Below are 22859 nucleotides of genomic sequence, written 5' to 3'. Positions count from 1 at the left end.
TAGAGAAGTATTGTTTTTTATTACCATCTGTCACAACACACCTGGGTGGTGGGTGAGCAGCATCACCCTCATTTTACAACTTGGGAAACAGACACAGAGAGGTGAGTGACCTACCCAGGGCCACAGAGTGAGTCAGTGGTAGAGCTGGGGACAGACCCCAGGTGTCCTGGCTCCCAGTTCCCCAGCAGCTCCGTTCCAGCTGGTATCTCAGCACGGCCAGGTGTGAGGCTGTGTTCTAGTCCCAGCCTCCTCAGGTCAGCAGGTGCAGGGACTGCTGCGGACGGGGCATCCAGCCTGCACAAGGCATGGCCTTCAGGAAGATCTTCAAACTGTCCCCTTATTAATAGCAAAGCCAGTGGCCCAGCTGTCCTCACTCTGGCCAGGGGAGCCTGGCCATTGGCTACAACGGGAGCAGGAGCAGACCTTAAATTTCTTCCACCCTGACTGGCCAGGATTTGGGGGCCAGACAGTGTCCATGTGCCTCCCCCCCCCCGACCTTTGCCATGAGGTGGCCTCATTTATGGCAGGGAAGTGCTGGCTACAACTAACCCCTATAAATATAGTGCAAAGCGTGAACCCCTGCAGCAGCCTATGCAGTCAAACCTGGGCACAGTGCCCCCGCAGAGCCCCTCTGGCCAGGTCCTGCCCCAGCGAGCCAGCACCTCAGCTCCTGGAGGGAGTTCAGCAAGGGGAACTGCAGAGTGAATATGCTGACAGTGAGGAGGCTGCTCGGAGGTGGAATTGGACAGGCTGGGATGTGGAACTCCAGTTGCAGGTGGAGCATTCCCAGGCAGCCACACTCCTCAGGGCCCACACTCTTAGGGGAGGGCGGTGCTGTCATTCTCTCTCCATGCCCCTTGGTCTCAGCTGGTCTCCTGGAGGTAGGCCCTGCAGTGACAAGCAGTCTCCTTTGTGCTCGCTGCCGGGAGGCCCGGGAAGCTCTGCCAACAAGCCAAGTGCCCCAGTCCTTCCATCTCCAGGCCCTGCCCATCTAGAGCAAGGGGCTCCCTGCCGGGACAGGTCTGAAACAAGGCTCGACTGCTCCTCACATGCCTCCCAACCTCATGCCCAGCTATGCCCGCTCATAGGCCTCCTTGTACTGACTGGGGAACATGTTACTTCCAACCAGACTGGCCGTACCCTCAATGTCCCCCGCAGAGTTCTCCCCAGGTGCCAGGAACGGGGCAGGGCTGCTCTGCGCGGGGCTGTAGGCGTCCAACAGGAACTCTGGGCCAAGGCAGCCTGGCAGCTCCATGGGAGAGCAGGCGGCGGGCAGCATGTCCCTCGGGTTCAGGCAGCTGTAGGTGGTGTAGTCCTGGCCCAGGCAGAAATCGAAGGGCTCAGGCACCGTGATGTGCTCCAGGCTGGGGTGGAGGGCAAAGCCTTCCTCTGCAATCAGAACAGGAATGGCTCAGTCAGCTAGCGAGCCCTGTTCCCCCAGGAATGCAGCATGGTGCCCAGGCTGCCTTGGGGACGACAGGGAAGAGCGACAGGCATCCTCCTGGGAGGCCGGGTTGCCATGCAGAGGGTGGGCAGTGGGGGTATGGCCAGACAGGCTCCCCACAAGGGGAACAGCCTGTACCTTGCCAGCATGTCTAGCCACCAGTCTGGGCTGGAGCGAGTCAATACCTGGGGTTGGGCCAAGGCAGGGACATGATGGGTGTGACACTCCTATATCTTGGGGCAATACCCTGTAACCTTCATATTAATCATTTTGTATATAATTGTGATCATATAAAGCAGGTATTGTGAGGTATCATGGGAAAGGTTATGACCTGCTGTTCCATCTAAATGTGTGTATCATTAATGCATATAAAACTATAAGAATTGTCTTGTACGGTTTTCACTAAAATATGCTATGGGTTTGGGAAGCATCCAGATACTAGCTCTCCAGAGACAATGACAAAGGAGATAACCAACACCCAAGTGGGTTCTGAACGGACATCACCAGCCATTGTCCAGCAAGGGAGCTACAATGCAATGACTCACTTACACAAGGCCACACTAGGGGAATTGCTCAACCTTGCCTGGTGACTCACCTGCCATGCAGTCATCACTTGTGTCCTCCAAGTACATGGATTAACGATATAAAATAGAACACAGTGGTACCATGCTTGGTCTTTCTCCTCCCCACACCTATGCTGCAAGCAACAAGGACTCTCAGAAGACTGAAGACTCCAACAGAGGAGACTGGCCCAGGCTTCAAGGGTGAAACCTGTGTACTATGAACTGCAATATCCAGTGGGGTGAGAAAAACTGCTTAATCTAGATGTTGCCCAGACTAATAGGGTTGAGAGTTTAGACTGTGTGCTTACATTTTATTTTGGTAACTAACTCTGACTTTTTGCCTATCACTTAAAATCTATCTTTTGTAGTCAATAAACTTGTTTCATTCTTTATCTTTACCAGTGTGTTTGCCTGAAGTGTTTGGTAAATCTGCTCAGATTTATAGAGGCTGGTGTATATCCACTTTCCATTGCTGAAGAGGTGAACCAATTAATTTACTTATATTGCTCAAGAAAGCGTCTTGAGCAGTGCAAGATGGTATATTCTGGGAGTTGGGGGGATTGGGCTGGTGCCCTTCTCTGTGTGATTCGTGAGTGGCTCTGGGACCATTCATGCAATCAAGCTGGGTGTGGGGGCTCCACATGCGGTTGTGCTGAGTGATCACAGCGCCTGGAGGGGTTTGCTGCTTGTCACTAGCAAAGCATTGTGAGAGACAACCCAGGCTGGAGAGTTAAGAGGCCACGGCGGTCCCACAGTCCCAGGCTGCACCCCAGGGATCCCGTCACAGTGGGGAGTGACCCCAGCGATGAGTGCAGTCACTGGAGGGCTCCTGGGGACGTACCTGGCCAGCTGGGTTGCAGTGCTGCAGGCCTGGGGAAGCAGAGGGCAATGCCTTGGGGGCTCCAGCAGGGGGTGGCCCAGCTCAGGACACCTTTGGGCTAATTCTCAGGGGGCCAGAGCACCCCAGCTCACATTGGCTCCACTAGGAGTTCGGAGCTGAGGCCCTGACATCGTTGCCACCCATGAAAAGGGGCTCCGCAGAACCCCACTGCCCCTTAAGTGTGGGAATCATTGTGCCCCCAGGTCCCCACATGGGGGATCAGTGTGTCCCCTCAGGCTCCCCCCCATCTTCCCCCATGGGGAGGAGGTCATTATGCCAACCCCAGATGCCCCAACCTGCCTCTGCCATGTGAAAGGGGTCACTGTGATCCCTGGATGCCCCCACCTTCCTCCTGCCCAGTGTGGAGGGGGTCATAGCACCCCCTGGGCCCCATCTGCTCCCCTCCCATGTGTAGGAAGGGAACACTGCACCCCCCCTAAACAAATACACCATATGGGGGGGGTCCCTGCTCAGAGGCACCAGCCAGCCTTGTGCCCATCCACATCCTGACACAAGACAACTGACCTGCTGTCTGGGGCGTGATGAAATGGTCCATGTAGCCTGGCTTCTTCTTCCTCTTCTTGGCTTCAATCCCATGAGGGTCTAAGGGACAAGAAGAGAAGGCACTTCACAGTGCCCTAGCACGGGCACAACCTAGCCCCACAATGGGCACCCGAAGGAGCCAAAAGCCACCTATGACTGCAGCAGCAAGCCTGATGGGAGCAGCCCCTGCAAGATTCCCCTGTCCCCTCAGACAGCAGGTGCCTGAAGGCTGCACTCCATCGACCCGTCACTCTGAGCAGGGGATGTGGGGGACTGGCCCTCAAGCTGAGCGATATGGATGTGCAGGGGGGATCAGGCCATGATGCTGAGCAGTGTGGATGGGGGGACCAGGCCGTCACGCTGAGCGGTGTGGATTGGGGGGGAGGGGATCAGGCTGTCACGCTGAGTGGTGTGGATTGGGGGGGAGGGGATCAGGCTGTCACGCTGAGCGGTGTGGATTCAAGCCTAATTTAATGGTGTCCAGTTTGCAAAATAAAGACTGGGAGTGGATGTGTCATTACACAAAGTAAAACTATTTCCGCATGTTTATTTCCCCCCCCCCCACTGTTCCTCACACGTTCTTGTCAACTGATGGACATGGCCCACCTTGATTATCACTACAAAAGGTTTTTTTTCTCTCCTGCTGGTAATAGCTCACCTTAAGTGATCACTCAGGTTACAGTGTGTATGGTAAAACCCATTGTTTCATGTTCTCTGTGTATATAAAATCTCCCTACTGTATTTTCCACTGCATGCATCCGATGAAGTGGGCTGTAGCTCATGAAAGCTTATGCTCAAATAAATTTGTTAGTCTCTAAGGTGCCACAAGTACTCCTTTTCTTTTTACCTTTTCAAGTGCTCTGCCAAGGAGTCAGATCCCTGGTGCCGTTCTGCAGATGGGGGCACACTGAGGGGAGTGACCCAGTGGGAACCCAGGGCCTCATCCCATCCCACCGGAAACTCCAGAGCCAGGCTGGAGCCATCAGTCACCCCTGGCATGGGCAGAGCCAGCCCAGGAACCAAGAGCTTCTTGCAAGGGCCATAGCCCAGGCCAGCCTGATCCCCACAGCCCCCCAGCCTGTCCTGGCGTGAGGCCCGCACACTCACCTGATGCTGAGAGCTCCTCCAGGACATCTGGCATCCCCCGCTTCCTCTTCACGTGCACCCCATATGTGTCTGTAGAGATTGAGGCAGAGGAGGGTGTGGCCTGAACCATGGGAAACTGACACAGGCCTCTGCCCACAGGCTCCCAAAACCTGCCTGGCACCAGCTGGGCACGTGCCTGCTCCACCCTGTGGGGCTGTGACCAGCAGGGGCTGCTCTGGGGCCCCTGACTCCCCTTTCCATGAGGGGCTGTGACCAGCAGGGGCTGCTCTGTGCCTGCTTGACCCCCCTTTCTCACCCCCGATGTGACTGTGTCCATTGGGGCTGCTCTGGGCCCCCCTGACCCCCCTTTCCCTGAGGGGTTGCGTGCGGCAGGGGCTGCTCTGGGCCCCCTGACCCGCCCTTCCCCCCTGATGTGGCTGTGTCCATTGGGGCTGCTCTGCTCTCCCCCAACCCTCTCCAGAGGGCTATAATCAGCGATGGCTGCTCTGGATGACCCGACCCGTTCTTTCCCTGAGGGGCTGCATGTGGCAGGGGCTACTCTGGGCCCCATGAGTCCCCCTTCCCCCGAGGGGCTGTGACTAGTGGGGACTGCTCTGGCCCCTGTTCTCCCACTCCCGCACAACGGGGCTGTGACTGATGGTGGTTGCTCTGGGCTCCCATGCCCCCCATCCCTCCCAACAAGGCTGTGATTGGTGGGGGCTGCTCTGGTCCCCACCAAGGAGCTGTGAGCAGCAGAAGCTGCTCTGGGGTCTCATGACCCCTTTTCTCCACCAACAGGGCTATGATTGGCAGGGGCTGTGCTGGGCCCCTCTGACCCTCCCTATCCCCGAAGGACTGTGACCAGTCCTCCCCCTCGCCCTCAGGAACTGTGACTGGCAGGGGCGCCACTGGGCCCCCCAACCCCTTTACCCATGAGGGGCTGTGGCTGGCGGGGACTGCTCTGGGCTCCCCTGATGCCCCTTCCCCTGAGGGCCTGCTCTGGGCCCTCCCCTTTCCCCGAAGGGCTGTGAAGGACATTATGGGGTGGCGGTTACCGTGGTCCTTGGGCAGGTAGGTGAAAAGGAAGGGCTCGCTGCAGACGCTGTCTGTCAGGCGCTGCAGATATACCTCCACCTCCACCGGCTCCAGGATGTCCAGGTGCTGGTACGGGGGTGTCTTGAAGACGATGGCTATCTGACGGTGCACGTCGGCCTGCGAGAAGTCCGCCTTGCTCTCCCACGCGTCCCTCCGGAAGACCACGGCAATGTCCTCTGCGGGGGATGCAGGGTGAGGGCTGGGGAGTTGACTGGCAGGCAAGGGGGTGCCCCGGGAGACTGGGTTGGATGGGAGGAGCTGGGGACAGAGCCCCTGAGGGCAGATTGGGGCCCAGATTCAGCTGCTATGGGAGGAGACCCCAGGCCCACAAGGTATGGTAGCACAGAGAATTCCCTGCCTACTTGTCTGGCTGCTGGGTCTCACATACTTGCTCAGGGTCACGCTAACCTCCAGGTTTGGAGCAGGGCAGGAATCCTCCTCCCCAGATCAGACTGACAGGACCTTGGGGCATTTCACCTTTCCCGGCTGACAGGTGTAGATCAGCTGGCCACGTCTCATCTCATCAACTCTCTGCCGTGGCAGGGGCCTGAGGGCACCTGGGTCTCTCCAGTCCTCTGCCTGTGGCTGTCAGCAGCACAGTGTCCGAGGACTGAAACCCTCTGGTGTAACTATGTCCTTGGACACTGCACAGTGCAATGCAATGGCCTGTGTGATGCAGGGGTCAGACTGGCTAATCTAATGGGTCCTCCTGGCCTTGAGCTCTACAAACTTCTGAGTAAGCATGTGCCCCGCAAAGGCCCCACACCATCACCTCCCCTCGCCTCTCGGTGTAGCAGGGCTCCAGAACCAGCCCATTTGCCCTCCCCCCCAACCCCTTCCCCTTCTACCAGAGCTCCATGCCTCCTCCCACCCCCCATTCTAGCAGACCCCCTCCCACCGCCCCAGTCTGCTAACCCCCTTCCCCTCCGTTACCTTTCTGGACTTTGTCGCAGAGCAGGTAGAGCTCCTCCCCACCCGTGCAGGGCCCGTACTCCTTATTCATCCGGCAGATCCTCAGCTCTGATGTGTTTGTGGATTCTGCACATGCCAAGACTCAGTTCAGCCACCACACAGATCTCCCCACCCTGCTCCGTCCCTTCCCAGCCACATGGGGCCAGCTGGTATCAGGGAGCCACCCTATCCTACCCGCCACCATGCAGGGCTGGCTGGCTGGTACGAGGGACCCTCCCATCCCTCCCCTGCCACACACGGCTGACCAGGCACGGGGGATCCCCCCTCTACTCCTGCCCCACAATGCAGGGCTGGCCGGCAGGAATGAGGCATCCCACCTCCATCCCTGCCCTACCATGCAGGGCTGGCCAGCAGGCATGGGGGACCCGCAGCCTCTGAAAAGGCCAATGGGGCTATGCTGACACTTGTAAAAATTCATTCTGGTTATTTGCCTGACCTGGGTGGCGTCAGCTCTGGGGCCAGGTGGGGGTGCCCTGTGCCAGGGAACAGACACGGTGCTGCTGCCAGGCAAGCACCAGGTTATGCCAGTCACAAATCTGCAGCCATCTCAGTCTTCACATGGTCACTGTTTTGCACCCCACAGCCACCCAGAGCCTCACAGTGCTGGCAGCCTGCTCCGAATGCCCACAAGAGCCTCCATCAGCCATTGGCAGTGCAGGGCCCATGACACACAGGAGGCGGGCTGCCATTCCTCCAAGCCGAGTGCACCAATGCACACCAGTGGATAGGCTGGCGGCTGCCCACGAACTGGCCTGTAAGCCACTCCCGTCTCCTTGTTCAGATCCCCCCCAGGAGCCCCCGCCTGCCATGGGGACAGGAGATGGCCAGGGCCACTGGGAACAGATCCTATCCACCGGTTAAATGCGGCGCTAACAATCACTCCCAGCACCTCCACGTTTCCTGTCCCTAGTGTGAACTCCCAAGTGCAGACACCATCTCTTCCTACTGGTCCGTATAGGACCAAGCATGGCACCGCTGCAATACCAGCCCGGCCCCAAACGGCCCGTCCGGCACAGGGCTGCCCAGTCCCACCAGGGCACCGCTGCAATACCAGCCATGCCCCAAATGGCCCGTCCGGCACAGGGCTGCCCAGTCCCACCAGGGCACCGCTGCAATACCAGCCATGCCCCAAACGGCCCGTCCGGCACAGAGCTGCCCAGTCCCACCAGGGCACCGCTGCAATACCAGCCATGCCCCAAACGGCCCGTCCGGCACAGGGCTGCCCAGTCCCACCAGAGCACCGCTGCAATACCAGCCATGCCCCAAACGGCCCGTCCGGCACAGGGCTGCCCAGTCCCACCAGGGCACCGCTGCAATACCAGCCATGCCCCAAACGGCCTGTCCGGCACAGAGCTGCCCAGTCCCACCAGGGCACCGCTGCAATACCAGCCATGCCCCAAACGGCCCGTCCGGCACAGGGCTGCCCAGTCCCACCAGAGCACCGCTGCAATACCAGCCATGCCCCAAACGGCCCGTCCGGCACAGGGCTGCCCAGTCCCACCAGGGCACCGCTGCAATACCAGCCATGCCCCAAACGGCCCGTCCGGCACAGGGCTGCCCAGTCCCACCAGGGCACCGCTGCAATACCAGCCCGGCCCCAAACGGCCCGTCCGGCACAGGGCTGCCCAGTCCCACCAGGGCACCGCTGCAATACCAGCCCGGCCCCAAACGGCCCGTCCGGCACAGGGCTGCCCAGTCCCACCAGAGCACCGCTGCAATACCAGCCATGCCCCAAACGGCCCGTCCGGCACAGGGCTGCCCAGTCCCACCAGGGCACCGCTGCAATACCAGCCATGCCCCAAACGGCCCGTCCGGCACAGGGCTGCCCAGTCCCACCAGGGCACCGCTGCAATACCAGCCCGGCCCCAAACGGCCCGTCCGGCACAGGGCTGCCCAGTCCCACCAGGGCACCGCTGCAATACCAGCCCGGCCCCAAACGGCCCGTCCGGCACAGGGCTGCCCAGTCCCACCAGGGCACCGCTGCAATACCAGCCCGGCCCCAAACGGCCCGTCCGGCACAGGGCTGCCCAGTCCCACCAGGGCACCGCTGCAATACCAGCCCGGCCCCAAACGGCCCGTCCGGCACAGGGCTGCCCAGTCCCACCAGGGCACCGCTGCAATACCAGCCCGGCCCCAAACGGCCCGTCCGGCACAGGGCTGCCCAGTCCCACCAGGGCACCGCTGCAATACCAGCCCGGCCCCAAAAGGCCCGTCCGGCACAGGGCTGCCCAGTCCCACCAGGGCACCGCTGCAATACCAGCCCGGCCCCAAACGGCCCGTCCGGCACAGGGCTGCCCAGTCCCACCAGGGCACCGCTGCAATACCAGCCCGGCCCCAAACGGCCCGTCCGGCACAGGGCTGCCCAGTCCCACCAGGGCACCGCTGCAATACCAGCCCGGCCCCAAACGGCCCGTCCGGCACAGGGCTGCCCAGTCCCACCAGGGCACCGCTGCAATACCAGCCCGGCCCCAAACGGCCCGTCCGGCACAGGGCTGCCCAGTCCCACCAGGGCACCGCTGCAATACCAGCCCGGCCCCAAACGGCCCGTCCGGCACAGGGCTGCCCAGTCCCACCAGGGCACCGCTGCAATACCAGCCCGGCCCCAAACAGCCCGTCCGGCACAGGGCTGCCCAGTCCCACCAGGGCACCGCTGCAATACGAACCATGCCTGTAGTGGGAGGGTCACCTGCTCTTGCCCTGAAGGGCTGAAAAGCTAGCCCTTGGAGAGGGCTATGGGCTAGAAGCTGGGCTGAGTAGGGAAGTAGCCGTAGCTGGGCCACACCCCAATCAGGGCCCAGCTGGCAGCCAGAAGGATTGTGGGGGAAGGATAGCTCAGTGGTTTAAGCATTGGCTTGCTAACCCCAGGGTTGTGAGCTCAATCCTTGAGGGGGCCATTTAGGGATCTGGGGGGGATTGGTCCTGGTCCTGCTTTGAGTTGGGGTTGGACTAGATGATCTCCTGAGGACCCTTCCAACCCTAATATTTATGATTCAGACTCTTTCTGGCTGGAGAGAGAGACAGGCCTGGCTGTGGGGGAACTCACCTAGGGTACCTAGAGTGAGGCAGAGCTGGGGAAAGGCCTCAGGAACTGGGAAGCCCTAGGCCAGCAACTCCCCAGGCCCATATAGGTATTGGGGTTGCAGAGGAGCAGCCTGAGGGTGGGTAAAGGCAGCCAGTACAAACCCCTTGTTGCCTGTGATGATTGACTTTTACACTGCAGTTGGCCCCAGGGCGTGGGGCTAGATGGTGACTGGCAGTAGCTGTGATGTGGGGATAGTGGGTGAGGGTTCCGTGGGGTGGGGAGACCCAGGGAGTGGGGGTACTGCCAGGGGGCAGCACCCAAGGCAAGGGCACTGGGTCCTGGGAGGGACTGGGGGGGCCAGTGGTAAGGTGGACCAGCGGCCTGCAGAGGGTGCTCTGGGCTGGAAATCGAGCTAATTCCCAAGGACGACCAGCAGGACGCGCCAGCGGGTGAGTCTGAAAGCTTACAATACCCCAAACGGCCCGTCCGGCACAGGGCTGCCCAGTCCCACCAGGGCACCGCTGCAATACCAGCCCGGCCCCAAACGGCCCATCCGGCAGGAGGTTACCTGGCACACACACCACGACAATACAAACAGCCTACACAGCACTGGACTGCCCAGCCCGGTTCTCTCAGCCAGGGCCCTGGCAGGCTCCAGCCTAGTGACGCTGTTCTCTCACTCAGCCAAGGTAGGCTGAGCTATTGCAGTGAGTCTCCTTTCCCTCAGAAACATCCCCCCCTGCAGTCCCCAGCCCAGGCTGGGTGTCCAGACATGCAGGGACACAGCTGCAGTGCTGATCCTGCCCTCTGTCCAGCACTCTGTCATCCTAGGGAAAGTGGGCTTGACCACATTCCCTCCTCTGGCATCACCATGGCCCGCTGCATCGCTCCGTTCCACCCCGCCCCGCCCTGCCACAGCCCAGCTACCTACTCTTGTCAAAGATGGGCTCAGAGAGGACGGGGTTGAGGTGCCGGATCTGTCCTGAGGGCTCCTGATATGAGGCCTGGAAGCAGATCCTCACCACGTTCATGTCCACCTCCTGGTGATTCTTCAGGGAGCCAGCTGCAGAGAGAGAGCGGGGCATTCAGCATCCTGAGGCACCAGGAGGAGAGCGCCCCTGCAGAGTTTGGAAAGCCATCCCAGAGCTATGCCCCAAGCTGAGGCAAGCCAGCCTGTGTCCAAGTCTTGCCAATTCTTTCTGCAGAACATCTCGAAGATCCTGCCTTTCCCATCCCTCCAGAGCTAAAACTCCTTCAGGTTCTCAGCATCACGTGTCCTGAACACCTCAACATCCTTCTCTTCGGCCTTGACACATGCATCCTCGCTCTGCTCTGTGCTGTGCAGAATGCGGCTGCAAAGCTCATTCTCCCAGCCCATCGCTTTTCCCCCATCACCCCTCTCTTGGCATCCCTCCACCAGCTGCCCCAAAACCAGAAAACAGACCCAGACCTTTACTGGGATGGTGGGGTGCTGCCAAAGGTTTGTACCCCACTTTAGCTCCCTACCAGCTCCCATCACTAAACTGTACAAAAAAGGGTAAGACAGACAAGGTGGTCTGGACCAAGCAGTGCCAGAGGCCTCTCTGTTCGTCGAAGGAGGCTCTAAGCGAGGATCCAGTTCTAGTAAACCCAGACTTTGACGAGCCCTTCCTGGTGTTCACAGATGCCTCAGACACAGGGCTGGGCGTGGTGCTAATGCAAGCCAATGCTATGGGGGAGAGACACACAATTGCATACCTGAGTAAGAAACTGCTGCCCCAGAAGCAGAACTATGCTACCATGGAGAAGGAACACTTGGCCGTTGGGTGGGCCCTTAAAAAGCTGCAGCTGTATCTATTTGCATGGCTCTTTACCGTGTATACTGACCACTGTCCTCTAACGTGGCTACATCAAATGGAAAGGGCTAATGCCATGCTTCTGAGCTGGAGTCTGATCCTCCAAGATTATGATAAGGAAGTGATTCATGTTAGTGGGAGTGCCAATCTTAGAGCAGATGCTCTGTCACTGAAAGAGGTACCTGAACTTCCCCAGGTCACCGGCCAAAGTGACCCCACTCAGTTCAGTCTCAAAGGGGAAGAGATGGGACAAAGTGGGAATTTTTCACAATGTTTTGTATGAATAGTGGGTAGCCCTATGTGCTGCATAGTTAACTGGGTCGGGGGAAAAGGGTGTTTATTTTTTGCGGAGACACAGAGAACAGGTCATTGGAAAAGGACTGGCTGAAACCAACTCTGTATCAATGGAGAATCCAAAAGGATAATGGCAAATCCAGTCATCAGGGCATTGACACCTAACAACCGGCAACCCAGAGAGAGCTGGATTTCCCGACCTCTCAGCAGGGGAGCTGAGCAGAACCCGCAGCTGGAGAGCAAAGGATGGGGAGGTGGGGGGTAAGAGCCAGCTCTGGAAGGAGCTGGGGCTCTCATCTGGGGACTGACCAAGGAGATCAGACGGGAAGAGAGACAGAGCCTGGCCATGGGGATCACTCCAGCTTGGCTGGGCCTGGGCTGACCAGGCCAGACAATGCTTTAACCTCCATGTCTCTGCAAGAACCTGGGGATGTCCCATGCTGGGCTCCAGGGGACCAATAAACCCAACTGTTCTGCCAGGCGTCCCTGCAAATGCTGCTGGGGGTGTCAGTCCCTGCAGTAGGGGGCTGTGGCAGGAGGGCTACAGCCCAGAAGTTCAGTCTCAGAGGCAAGGAGGCTACATGGCTGGCCCTGGAGGATAAGTGAGATCCCTGGGGGGCCTAGCCCACTGACGGGTTCCTCCAGGAGGCTGTTCCAAAGCTGGGGGTGTAGCCCCGATTCTGGGGCTCCGTGACAGCCCTTTAGTCCATTGGAAACAGTGGGGGTGGTTGGGCTGGAGGGAAGTCAGAGTGAGTGCCTGTGTTTGAGGAGAGGGCCCTGGGGGGACTTGGTGGCGGGGTGTGTGTGTGTGTGTTGGTGGGCTCTGGGGGCAATGGAGTCAGGATGAACACGAGTGTTGGCAGGGGGCTCTGTGGGATTCTGGTGTGTGTGGGGGAGGGGACTTGGGCGGAATCAGGGTGGGTGGGTGCGTGTGGGGACGCAGGGGGACTCAGGCAGGGCAGGGTGGGTGTGTGCATTGGGGAGGGGAACCTGGGGGACTCGCAGGAGCTTGGGGGGGGTGCTATGGGTGGGACGTGTTGGGGGCGCAGCTCTGGAAGTTTTGGGGGTGGGGCAGGAGCATGCATTGGGGGTGGCAACTCTGAGGGCCAGCCTGGGCATGTGAATTGGGGGGCGTGGAGTGTGACACTGCATCCCATATTCATCATAGTAATATTATTAAGATATGATTGTGGCACAATTATGATGCATTTTGTAAAAGTTGGGTCATGTGAGGTGTCATTGGAAAAGTTATGATTTGCTGAATATGATTATCCTATCGGTATGCATGTATCATTTTTGTATCTGAAGTTACAAATATTGACTATGGATCTGTATTTCAAATGGAAATACTTACTTTGGAAAACACCCACAGCCAGCCTTTCAGGTACAACAATGAAGAAGCCAGACAGTGCTAATGGCCCATCAGCAAAGACAATGGGCTGTGGAATAGCTTAGCCGACCTGTAAACATTTCGGCCAGCTTGTAAGTAATGGCTGCTATGACTCTGCAAGGGCATGTGACCAGATCACATGACTCTGAACTCCATTTTGGGTACCTGTATTTTTCCACAAACTGGTCTGGGAACCAAGTTTGAAACAAAGGGTACCCACCATTTGGAAAGCTATATAAGGCAGGGAGTGACATCATCTGGCATTCTTTACCCCCCCACAACTCAACACCTGAGAGAAGCTCCGAAAGAAAAGGACTTGGAACGGGGTGGGGAGGCCAAGCTGCAAAGCAAGCGCTGCTTATGCCTTGAGAATCTGCAGCTGGCTTATCACCAGTCAGGGTGAGAAACTGATACTTCATTTCCGATCTGTCTAGTATCTTAGGCTTCCTTTGGGGTTTCGTTTACTTACTAGGTAATCTGCTTTGATTTGTTTGCTATCACTTAAAATCTATCTTTTTGTAGTTAATAAGCTTGCTTTTGCTTTATCTAAGCCAGTGTACCTTTGAGTGAAATGTCTGGGGAACAATCTCAGCTTGGTTAACACGAGCGTATTGTGCATACCCTTCCCACAGTGAGGGGAGGGCAAACTTTATGAGCTTACGTTGTACACATCCCTGTGCAGTGCAAGACGGTACAATCTGGGGTTTATACTCCAGCAAGGGTGCAGGGTGGAGAAGCTGGAGAAGTTTCCCAGCTGTTTCCTGCCTGTCTTTGAGTAAGGCACTCAGGTAAGTCAGTTTGGGTGTGTGGCGCCACCTGCTGTCAGGTTGGGTGACCACAGGGCCTGAAGAGGCTGTGAGTCACCAACAGAGCCGTGCAGGAAAGGGCAGTCAAGCCAGGAGGTCAAAAGGGTGCAATGGTTCCCATGGCTCCCAAACTGCACCCCAGGGGTGACAACCCGTCACACCCTGACCCAGTACCTGACCCATCTAACTCCACAATGGAGTTGCCTGGCTAGCGGGGGGGCAGGGCTCCTTGGGGCCACGCACCTTTGAATGGATCGATCCCTAGCTGCAGCTTCTTCTCTATGGCTGCCTCGATCTCCTTCTTCTTCACGCACTGGATGCCAAGGTTGTTAAAACTGCCGGGAACCAAAGGAGAGACGTGTTGGAGACGCTGCGGGCAAGGCTGGGGCTAAGGCCATGGCCAGCCACCGTGGCCCACGCAACGCTTTGCCAGGGGCCATGCGAGAGGAACCCCACCTCTGCACAGGAAGTGCCATCACCTGGGACCACAGCCCCGGGAAGGCCTGGGCATCACCCCCTTTCAGCCAAAGCAGCCCTTCCATCGGGGTCAGGAGATTGATACGACCCTGCTTCTCTTAGGCTCTCACTTATGGAGCCCAGAGCCTGCAAGGGAGTGGCCTGCACCTTAACAGAGACAGAGGCTTGCGGATGTCTGTCCCCCCGCCCCGGGGTATAGGAAATGGAATATGGGATTTCTGTTGGGGATTCAACTAATTGTGGTTTTTGTAATAGATCAGCCCCAAGGATGGGTATTATTGAGCGAGAAAAGTCTGAAGTGAAGTTATTGGATTACCGGAGAGGGGAAACTGAAGCAGGTGCACTTGTGTCATGGCCTGCCACAAGAGGATGCCCTGGGTGTGGCTGCCCTAGGACAAGGCCACTCTTGCCCCAGAATCAGAGCATCCACCCCGAGGAGGGACATGCCTGCATGGCAGTGCCAATGGTCCTCACAGTGCTCTTGTGGGCACATGGCTCACTGAGTTCTGAGCAGTCCTCATGTGGCTTCTCCGGTGTCGTGTCAGGGTACCTCACTTTGGCTTAGCTTGAACAGATGCCTAATTAACTTCCTCTGAAGCAAATGAAGTCTCCCCCCAAGCTCCAGGGCAATTTGCTAGAGCAGGCATTCTCAACCTTTATCTTTCTGAGCCCCCCCAACACGCTATAAAAACTCCGTGGCCCACCTGTGCCACACCGACTGATTTCCTGCAGATAAAAGCCAGGACCTGCATTAGGGGGTACAAGCAGGGCCATTGCCAGGGGCCCCATGCCACAGGGTGATGCCCTGTGGCATGCGGCCCTGGGTGGTGGGGTTCAGGGCCCCAGGCTTCAGCCCCATGTGGTGAGGCTTTGGCTTTCTGCCCTGGCCCCAAACAAGTCTGACACTGGCCTTGCTTGGCGGACCCCCTGAAACCTCCTCATGATCCCGCAGGGGCTCCTGGACTCCTGGTTGAGAACTGCTGTGCTAGGGGTCGGTTTTCCCATGTGGTGAGGGCGGGGCAACATGGTGGGCTCTGGGGCAGGGAGAGGACTGTTCTGTCACCAGACCAGGACAATGGCAGAAGCTATAGGGTGGGGAGATCTCACCTCAGCTGACCCATTGGCCGCAATCAGGTTACCGAGCTGCTTAGGGGCAGCAATGTCTATTCATGGAGGATAGGTCCATCAATGGCTATTAGCCAAGATGGGCTGGGATGGTGTCTCTAGCCTCTGTTTGCCAGAAGCTGGGAATGGGGAACAGGGAATGGATCACTTGATGATTACGTGGTCTGTTTATTCGCTCTGGGGCACCTGCCATTGGCCACTATCGGAAGACAGGATCCTGGAATAGATGGTGTGACAAAGTGGGGTTTTCCTCCTTATTATGTTGCATGTGAGTCTTAGTGTTTTGCATGAATACTGTGTGTGCCTCAGTTTCCCTGTGTATCGCACCTATGCCTAGGTGGTGGGAATAAGGGTGTGTGACTTTTGCTGAGACCCTCGGGGCCAGGCGAAGAGGCTCCAGCTGCCTGCACATAAGTGATGGCCGATGCCCTTCGTAACCTGAGACCCAGGCGGGGGATGTGACCAGGTGACACTTTGCCCGGAAAGCGAGACAAAGACCGAAGGAGGGGCAATGGGTGTGTCAGAGGTGGGGGGGTCTCTGGAAGCTGGGCAGTCTCCTGTTTAGGACTCAGAGAGGGGAGTCCAAGACGTCCGGCCTGGGGTCCCCCCCCCAAGATGGACTTTGCTGAAAGTCACTGATTTCTGTGCTAACAAGCTCTGTTCTACGCTGTGTTGACTAATAAACCTTCTGTTTTACATGCTGGCTGAGAGTCACTGCTGACTGTGGAGTGGGGGTGCAGGGCCCTCTGGCTTCCCCAGGGGTCCCGTCCAGGTGGACCCACCAAGGGGGAGTGTATGGTGTGAACAGGGATGCTGAATGCTCCGAGGTCAGACCAGGAAGTCTATAGTTGAGGGGGCTTCTTTGCCCTGGACAGCGTGCCCTGAGGGAGTCACACTACCCAGAGTCCTGGCTGACTTCATACAGAGCAGTTCCAGAGCATCAGACCTGTGACTCCGTCATAGATGGACCTTTGGTCTGAGCCAAGTATGGCCATTCTTACGTGGAAGTAACTGAGAGGTTTGGAACGGTTCAGTTGATGTGGCCTGAGATGTCCCACTCTGCCCCAAGGGGACACTGGGTGCTGATCACATGGTGGGGGAGATCATGGAGGGAGCACTCGGGAGAGTAACCGCCACCCTGAAACCACCTCTGCGTCCTCAAAGCCCCTCAGCCTCGCAGAGAGGGCGAGGGGGAGCGCAGTGTCCAGCTGCGAGCGGCAGGCCCTGTCCCCACGTGAGCTCTGTCAGCACCAGTTCACAGCTGGGCCTCAGCCATGCACGGAGAGGAGCTGCCATGCCCGCTACACTGCATGTGGGGCCGCAGCAGCACCCCCGGCGACGGCCCTGGCGTCCCTGTGCCGAGCAGGGAGCTGGTACCTGTGTTTGGGGTTGGCCTGGGGCCTCAGGGTGACCTCACAGAGCCCATTGTTGCAGTCTTTCCCCACGAGACTGTGAGGGTGGATGCGGTAGGGCCAGTCCTTCCACACCAGGCACGCAATCACCTTCACCTCGGGGATCTTCTGGCAGTTCAGCAGCTGGGGAAAGAGCAAGAGATCAGAGCCAAGGCCACGCTGGGAATCCCCCGCCACGCCATGGGGGTGAGTGAAGCCAGAGCCTGGTCTATGTGTAATTAACCTGCCCAGTAAATTGCCCACCCCTCTCCACAGGGAGCAGGGCTCAAGGCACGGCTGCTCCCTTCAGCGGCTCAGAGCCCGCAAGCGACCCTGCGCCCGCTGGGCTGCCCAGCTCCACTTTCCAGCCATGGATCCTGACTGCCACAGCGTGAAATGGCAATAAAACCCACAGAGATAACCCGAGGGCAGGGCCTGGCCACTGGGAGCGAAGGACCCTGGATGGCCACCACCAGCTGCGGTGCTAGGCCGGCCAGGACTGCGCAGAGGGAGCCAGGGTTTGGCAGTCACAGGGCCCTTCCAAGCCCAAAGGTGCTGGCGTGCTACAGCATGGGCACTCAGCAGGAGCGACCAGGGCCCTTGGTAGCCCTCCCCTCCCCCGCCCCCCAACCTCGGTGGGGCGCCAAGAACCAGGAAGAGAGCGAGGGGAGTGGGGCAGGTCCCCGGTCCCCGCCTCTCCTGTGAGGGGGGCACTAACGGACAGATAGAGGAACAGTCGGCCTCGCCACACAAGGCGCAGGCAGCCCAAGGCTGGCCCTGACCCTCCCCCAGCCCCTTTCCCTGCTGTGAGGAGACTGGCCCCTGCTCCTCCCCCACGCTCACCTCGATGGCTGGCAGGGTCTTGCTGGCCTCCGTGCTGCTCTCGCCCAGGATGCTGCCTGCTGACCTGCCCTCGCACTCGTAGCGGAAGCGCATCCCCCGCTGCTTCGGCTGCTCAGTGATCACCAGCCTGGGAGGCTCCAGCATGTCTTCCAACTGCTCCTTTGGCGAGCGCATGGGCGAAGGCCACTTGGGCCGGCTGGCAGGGGGTGGAGTCGTCCCCCTGGGCACCAGCCTGGGCGTCAGCTGCAGGCTACTGAGGCTCTGCGAGAGCAGGGGAGGCTGAGAGTCCAGTGGCAGGACATGAGCCACGGTGGGATGGGAGCTTCCAAAGGAGGGCAAGCCGCCTTGCAGTGGGCTAGGTCCTGTCGGCTCCATTAGCCTCAGCATCCCAGAGGGAACGGCTGGGTTTGAACCCCTGGGCACCAGCTTGGCCGTGCCCTTGGCAGACGCCTTGGAGAGGAAGGGCAGGGCTTGTGGCTGGAATCCATCCTCCTTAATTAACTCTTCGATGATTTCTGCAGGACGGGGACAGAGCCAGAGGGTGAGACGGGGGACAGGCTGGCCTCCTGCTGGGAACGGGCTGGAGGAGAGCCATGGTGGGCCAACCTCCACCCTCACTAGTGCCCTAGCAAGACCCAGGGAAAGGGCAGGCCTAAACTGATCTTGTTCTGAATGCCCAGTCTCCATGTGCACACACAGAAAGAGGCTCGAGCCTCCGAGAGGATCCATGCACCACTGCAGGGCCACCACTGGGCCAGCCCAGGCAAACAAGGCAGCAGATCCCCAGGCAAGGGCTGGAGGATTCAGAGGTTTGTACTGCGAACTTTCTCCCTTTAACTGACTCTGTACGCGTGCGCGAGTCAGTGGACATACATGGGTGATACCAAAAAGCAATGGGCCCGATTCGTCACTGCCCTGCAGGGCCTGCACCAGCCACACCAGGGCAGAGTGCTCCTGCTCTGCTCTGAGAGTGTTTCACACCCATTTTCACAGAGACCAAGACTGTGAGGCCAGAAGGGACCATCCTGCACATCCAGTCTGACCATCCATGTAACACGGGCCACAGGGCTTCCCTGAATTCATTCCTGTTCGAGCTAGAGCAGGTCTCTCTGAAACACCCCAGTCCTGACTGAAGAATAACACTTGGTCACATTACACTGAAGTCAGCAACTGCTCACGTGCCAAGCAGCAGGAAATCTGGCCAAGGTACTTCACAGCACTTGCCTAGGCATCCCTGCCCCTCACTCACTCACCTCACACATTAGGTCGGCCCGCTCTACCCACAGCCCTGATGCCCAGGTGCCTCACTCGATGGGCCTTGCTCTCCCTGCAGCTCTGGTGCTCAGGCACCTCGCCCAGTGGGCCCACCCTCCCCACAGCCCTAGCGTGCAGGCATCTCACCTGATCAGCCCGCCCTCCACGCAGTCCTGGTGCCCAGGTGCCTCACCTGATGGGCCCACCCTCCCCACAGCCCTATTGCCCAGATGCTTTACCAACTAGGTCTGCCAGGCCACAGCCTTAGCACCCAGGTCCCTCACCCAATCAGCTGGCCTGCCCACCCCATGGCCCTGACACTCAGGCACCTCCCCCCACTAGAACTGCCCGCCCAACCTCCCTGCAGCCCTAGCACCCTGGGCGCCTTGTAGTCTCTGGCCTGTGGTATACAGGAGGTTAGACTACACGATCTCAATGGTTCCTTCTGCGCTTGGAATCTGTGAAAAAGGTCTCTGTCACACCAGTTCAGGTAAAGGTGTGACGCCGTATCAGGTTAGAGACATCAGTGCAACTCTGTGTGCAGAACCTCTTCCACCCTCAGTCTGAACATGGCAGGCATCAGTGCAAGCTAAACCAGGTGGAACCTGACATAAGTGTCCCCACACAAACACTGCACTTTGTGGCATGCTTTCAGCTAAACTGGTGCAACTCTGCATATGGACCTGGCCTTCCTGAGAAGCATCAGCCTAAGAGAGCGTAAGGAGAGAACGACGCCAGACCTTCCACTCTGCTTTACCACTAGGTCAGAGCCCCCATTCAAGGGACATTACTAACTCCCTTTTTTTGAAACTAACCAATTAATTTTTTTAAGTCCTAACCCAGTTTCTCACAGAGCCCCCTTAATTGTGGGTCCCGCTTTAAAGAGACAGCCTGTGCCATGGTAAGAACTGCCTCTTCTCTCTCATGAGCACGAAGCTGGTATTTGCTCAGGGCAGTGGCTTTTTGGCTACAAACGTCGTACCATGGCCAGAAAGCTGGCTGAGGAGCCAGGAGTGGAGGTGAATGCCAGGCATTCTTAACGTACTTGTTTGCTTCTCAATATTCCAGGACGTCCCACTGTTTTCCTAGAAGTTGGATGTATGGAATGGTAACTCTTCTCAGCTTGTGTGAGCTTTGTACCATGCTCACTGTTCTCCTGGCCTCCAGGCCCCTCGGCAGTTTGGAAAGAGTGCAGGTGGATCCCTGGAATGCTGCAGGAGGCATGCCTGCAAGCTGTTGGCTTGTATGTGGTCCCATTTCCCAGGTATTCCCTTACCTGCTCTTTGGGCCCAAATGCTGAAGCTCTGGAATTGACTTCATGGGGAGGGTGCATGAGGAAGGACTGCAGGATTTGTCTTGCATTGCCCCTCCCTCTGCAGACCACACTTACATGATATCTGCCCCCTTTGCTCCAGCCAGGGTCCTATGCACAGGGTCTGCACTCGCATGTGCCTAGAGTGCTTGCACTTACCTGAGGTTGCTGTACCCCCATTTCCCAGCGTCCACTCACCTAATTCATCTGCAAAGGAAAGAGAAAGCAAGAGTGTTTCTAATTCAGATGTTTAAAAGTTTACGTCTCAAACCAGCCCCTCCCCACACTAGAGGGGCTGAATAAAGGCTGCCACCCACTCAGCTGGAGACATACAACAGCAGAGCCCAGAGAAAGTGCATGAGCACTGTGGTGGTCCCTATGCTGGGGGACGCTCCGACTTCAAGGGGCTCCAGGGAGATGGGAGCAATGGGGCAGTTTCAGCTTGTGGGATTGCTGGCACCGCTCAGCCTGCAGTGAAAGTACAAACTGAGCCTTTAACCAGCAAGAGCTGCCCCCTCCCCCAGGAAACAGAGAGCTGAGCAGCAGGTGCCAACGCAGATGAGAGGAATGGGGGGTGGGGGGAGGTGTCCACGTCAGGCTGCAGAGATACTACCTTAGCTAGAGAGCTGCACAAGGGACAGTGCTGAAGTCCAGAACTCCTGCAACTGTGCAAGATTCTCCCCGCTGCGGGGGAGTGGGAGAAAATGTAGGGACACGACTGAAATGCATGATTTCCACAAGCCCCTTGGGAGATCAGGGTAGGGAGTGAGATAATGCTGTCAAGGGAGGGAGAGGAGCACCAACAGGCCCAAGCCAGGCATGGCGGAAGGAGACTACAGACGTGGGAGCGGGGAGGCTGTACAGTTGGCATAAATGAGCACAGGCCCAGGAGCCTGGATTCCTGGGTTCTAACTTGGCTTTGCCACCGTGCCCCCACCATCCCCCACCACATGGTCTGGCCTCTCTGTGCCTCAGTTTACCCATCTGTAAAATGGGGGCAATGATGCTGCCCATGCGATGGGGCTGCTGGACAGATTCATGCTCTCGTTCCTGTACCATGCCCGGACCGTGGACAGTGCTAGCCAAGGCAGAAGCATTATCAGTTTTAGCAGGGAAGGGGATTACCTTCATCTGAAATTGCAGCTCCCTTACCAGAGGCCTGTGCTGTATGTGCCATGACCAGGCCGGGGTCTGGAAGAGCAGCACCTAAAAAGACAAGACACATTATTACCCCATCAATCAACAGCAACCAGCCTTGTGCCCCGCCCACTGCCACCCCACACAGCACCTGGCAGGGGAATCAGCAGGTGGCTCCTGCTGATTGTGGCTGTGGCAGGTGCTTAGGGAGATCCCAGAAAGATTGAGCTCTGCAAGGCCTGGCCCAGAAGGCGACGACACCCCCCCAAGCTCCAGCTGTGAGTAAAGACAGCAAGGAGAGACCCTAACCCCAGCCAAGCACCAACTCAGAGAGCCCAGCGCTCGGGAGCGGGTCCCGGGCGCCAGGCAGAGCGGGCGAGGGCCTAAGCCAGGCCGGTGCCACCAAGCAGCGATTGAAGGGTCCCAGATGCTCACACGAGGGAGGCTGCGCTGGACGGCAAAGCCGCAGGCACCGTCTCAAGCGCCCTCCCCATCCCCCGGGCTCGCCCCCGCGCCTTCCCCATCCCCCGGGGGCGCCTGCCGCAGGCCCCTCTCGCTCCCAGGGGTCGCTCGCCCCCCCCCCCCGGCCTCAGGGTCCCCCTGGGCCAAGCTGCAATCCCCCCCCCCCCCGACCCTCCCTAACGCTGGCAGGAGCCGCCCCTGCCCCGGAGAGCGGCCCCGCGGCTCCGTGCCCCGCGCCTGCAGCGCCGGCCCCTCACCCCGCGGGAGAGCCAGCTCCTCCGGCCGCGGCTGCCGTCCCCTGGTGTCCCGCATGGCGGGGCCTGGCGCTCGGCTCCCCGCGCTGGGCTCGCTCCCCCAAAGCCCCAGTCAGGGAGGCAGCGAGGAGGCGACGGCTCTGGAATTCCCCAGCTCCGCCGGCGGCCGCCGCCCCATTGGCTACGGGCCCTGGTGAGCTCATCCCCGTAAAACGGGAAAGCCCCGCGCTGGGCAAGGCGGCCCGCTCCGGCTGGGCTCGGCGCAGCGGGGCGGCCAGTGCCCGGGCACCCCCTGCCCCGCCAGCTGCCCGCGCCCCGCGCCCCGCGCCCCCTGCCCGGCGGGACCAGCGGCCCGCGGGCGGGAGGAAGCTCGGGCCGAACCTGGCCTTACCCGCCAGCGCTCTCGCCGGCCCAGGGCCCTCTGGCCGCGGCTCTCACGCCGGGGCCGCCGCCGGGGCCACCCGCATCTCGCCTCCTTGCCCGCAGCTCCCGGCTCGGCAGCGCTTCCGGCCACCTGCAGAGGCAGGGAAGGGCCAGGCGGGGGGCGCCGACTCCCCCCCCCAGCCACTCGACAGCTCTTCCCCGGCCGCCGGAAGCTGGGCCCGCGTCTCGGCCAGAGGGGACAGACACGTGGTGCCCGGGCCCGGAGCGCGGGGGGCCCGCGGAGCTGGGCC

General features: G+C 59.1%; 1 protein-coding gene across 2 annotated transcripts; it reads right to left on the bottom strand.

The window, feature by feature from the left end:
- On the bottom strand, positions 1 to 22418 carry RELB (RELB proto-oncogene, NF-kB subunit). Of its 2 annotated transcripts, XM_077840077.1 has the most exons (12): positions 22189 to 22418; positions 21458 to 21538; positions 20531 to 20539; positions 17767 to 18281; positions 16910 to 17067; positions 14174 to 14265; positions 10537 to 10668; positions 6545 to 6649; positions 5572 to 5787; positions 4538 to 4606; positions 3413 to 3490; positions 1 to 1389 (listed from the first exon to the last, which is right to left on the bottom strand). In XM_077840077.1, the coding sequence occupies exons 1-12, from the start codon at positions 22241 to 22243 to the stop codon at positions 1073 to 1075; spliced, it is 1827 nt and encodes a 608-aa protein (XP_077696203.1). In that variant the 5' UTR covers positions 22244 to 22418; the 3' UTR covers positions 1 to 1072. The 2 variants fall into 2 exon arrangements, with proteins under 2 accessions (XP_077696203.1, XP_077696202.1); XM_077840076.1 differs by lacking the exons at positions 20531 to 20539; positions 21458 to 21538; positions 22189 to 22418 and having other exon boundaries at positions 17767 to 19087.
- Positions 22419 to 22859: the final 441 nt, after the last annotated feature.

Source organism: Eretmochelys imbricata, chromosome 23 (assembly GCF_965152235.1).
Source record: "Eretmochelys imbricata isolate rEreImb1 chromosome 23, rEreImb1.hap1, whole genome shotgun sequence".
Taxonomy (NCBI): domain Eukaryota; kingdom Metazoa; phylum Chordata; order Testudines; family Cheloniidae; genus Eretmochelys; species Eretmochelys imbricata.
The sequence above is the reverse complement of the archived record's forward strand: the minus strand, read 5'-3'. Positions and strand labels throughout refer to the sequence as shown.

Bases quoted from the DNA above. Each gene is read 5' to 3' on its own strand.
- RELB (XM_077840076.1), bottom strand. From the start codon at position 18,495: ATGGATCCTCTCGGAGGCTCGAGCCTCTTTCTGTGTGTGCACATGGAG. The intron at 6,650-10,536 runs GTAGGTAGCTGG...TGGCATGTGCAG, and splicing joins TGAGCCCATCTTTGACAAGA to AATCCACAAACACATCAGAG. The intron at 3,491-4,537 runs GTGAGTGTGCGG...CTTGTCCCTTAG, and splicing joins GGAGGAGCTCTCAGCATCAG to ACCCTCATGGGATTGAAGCC.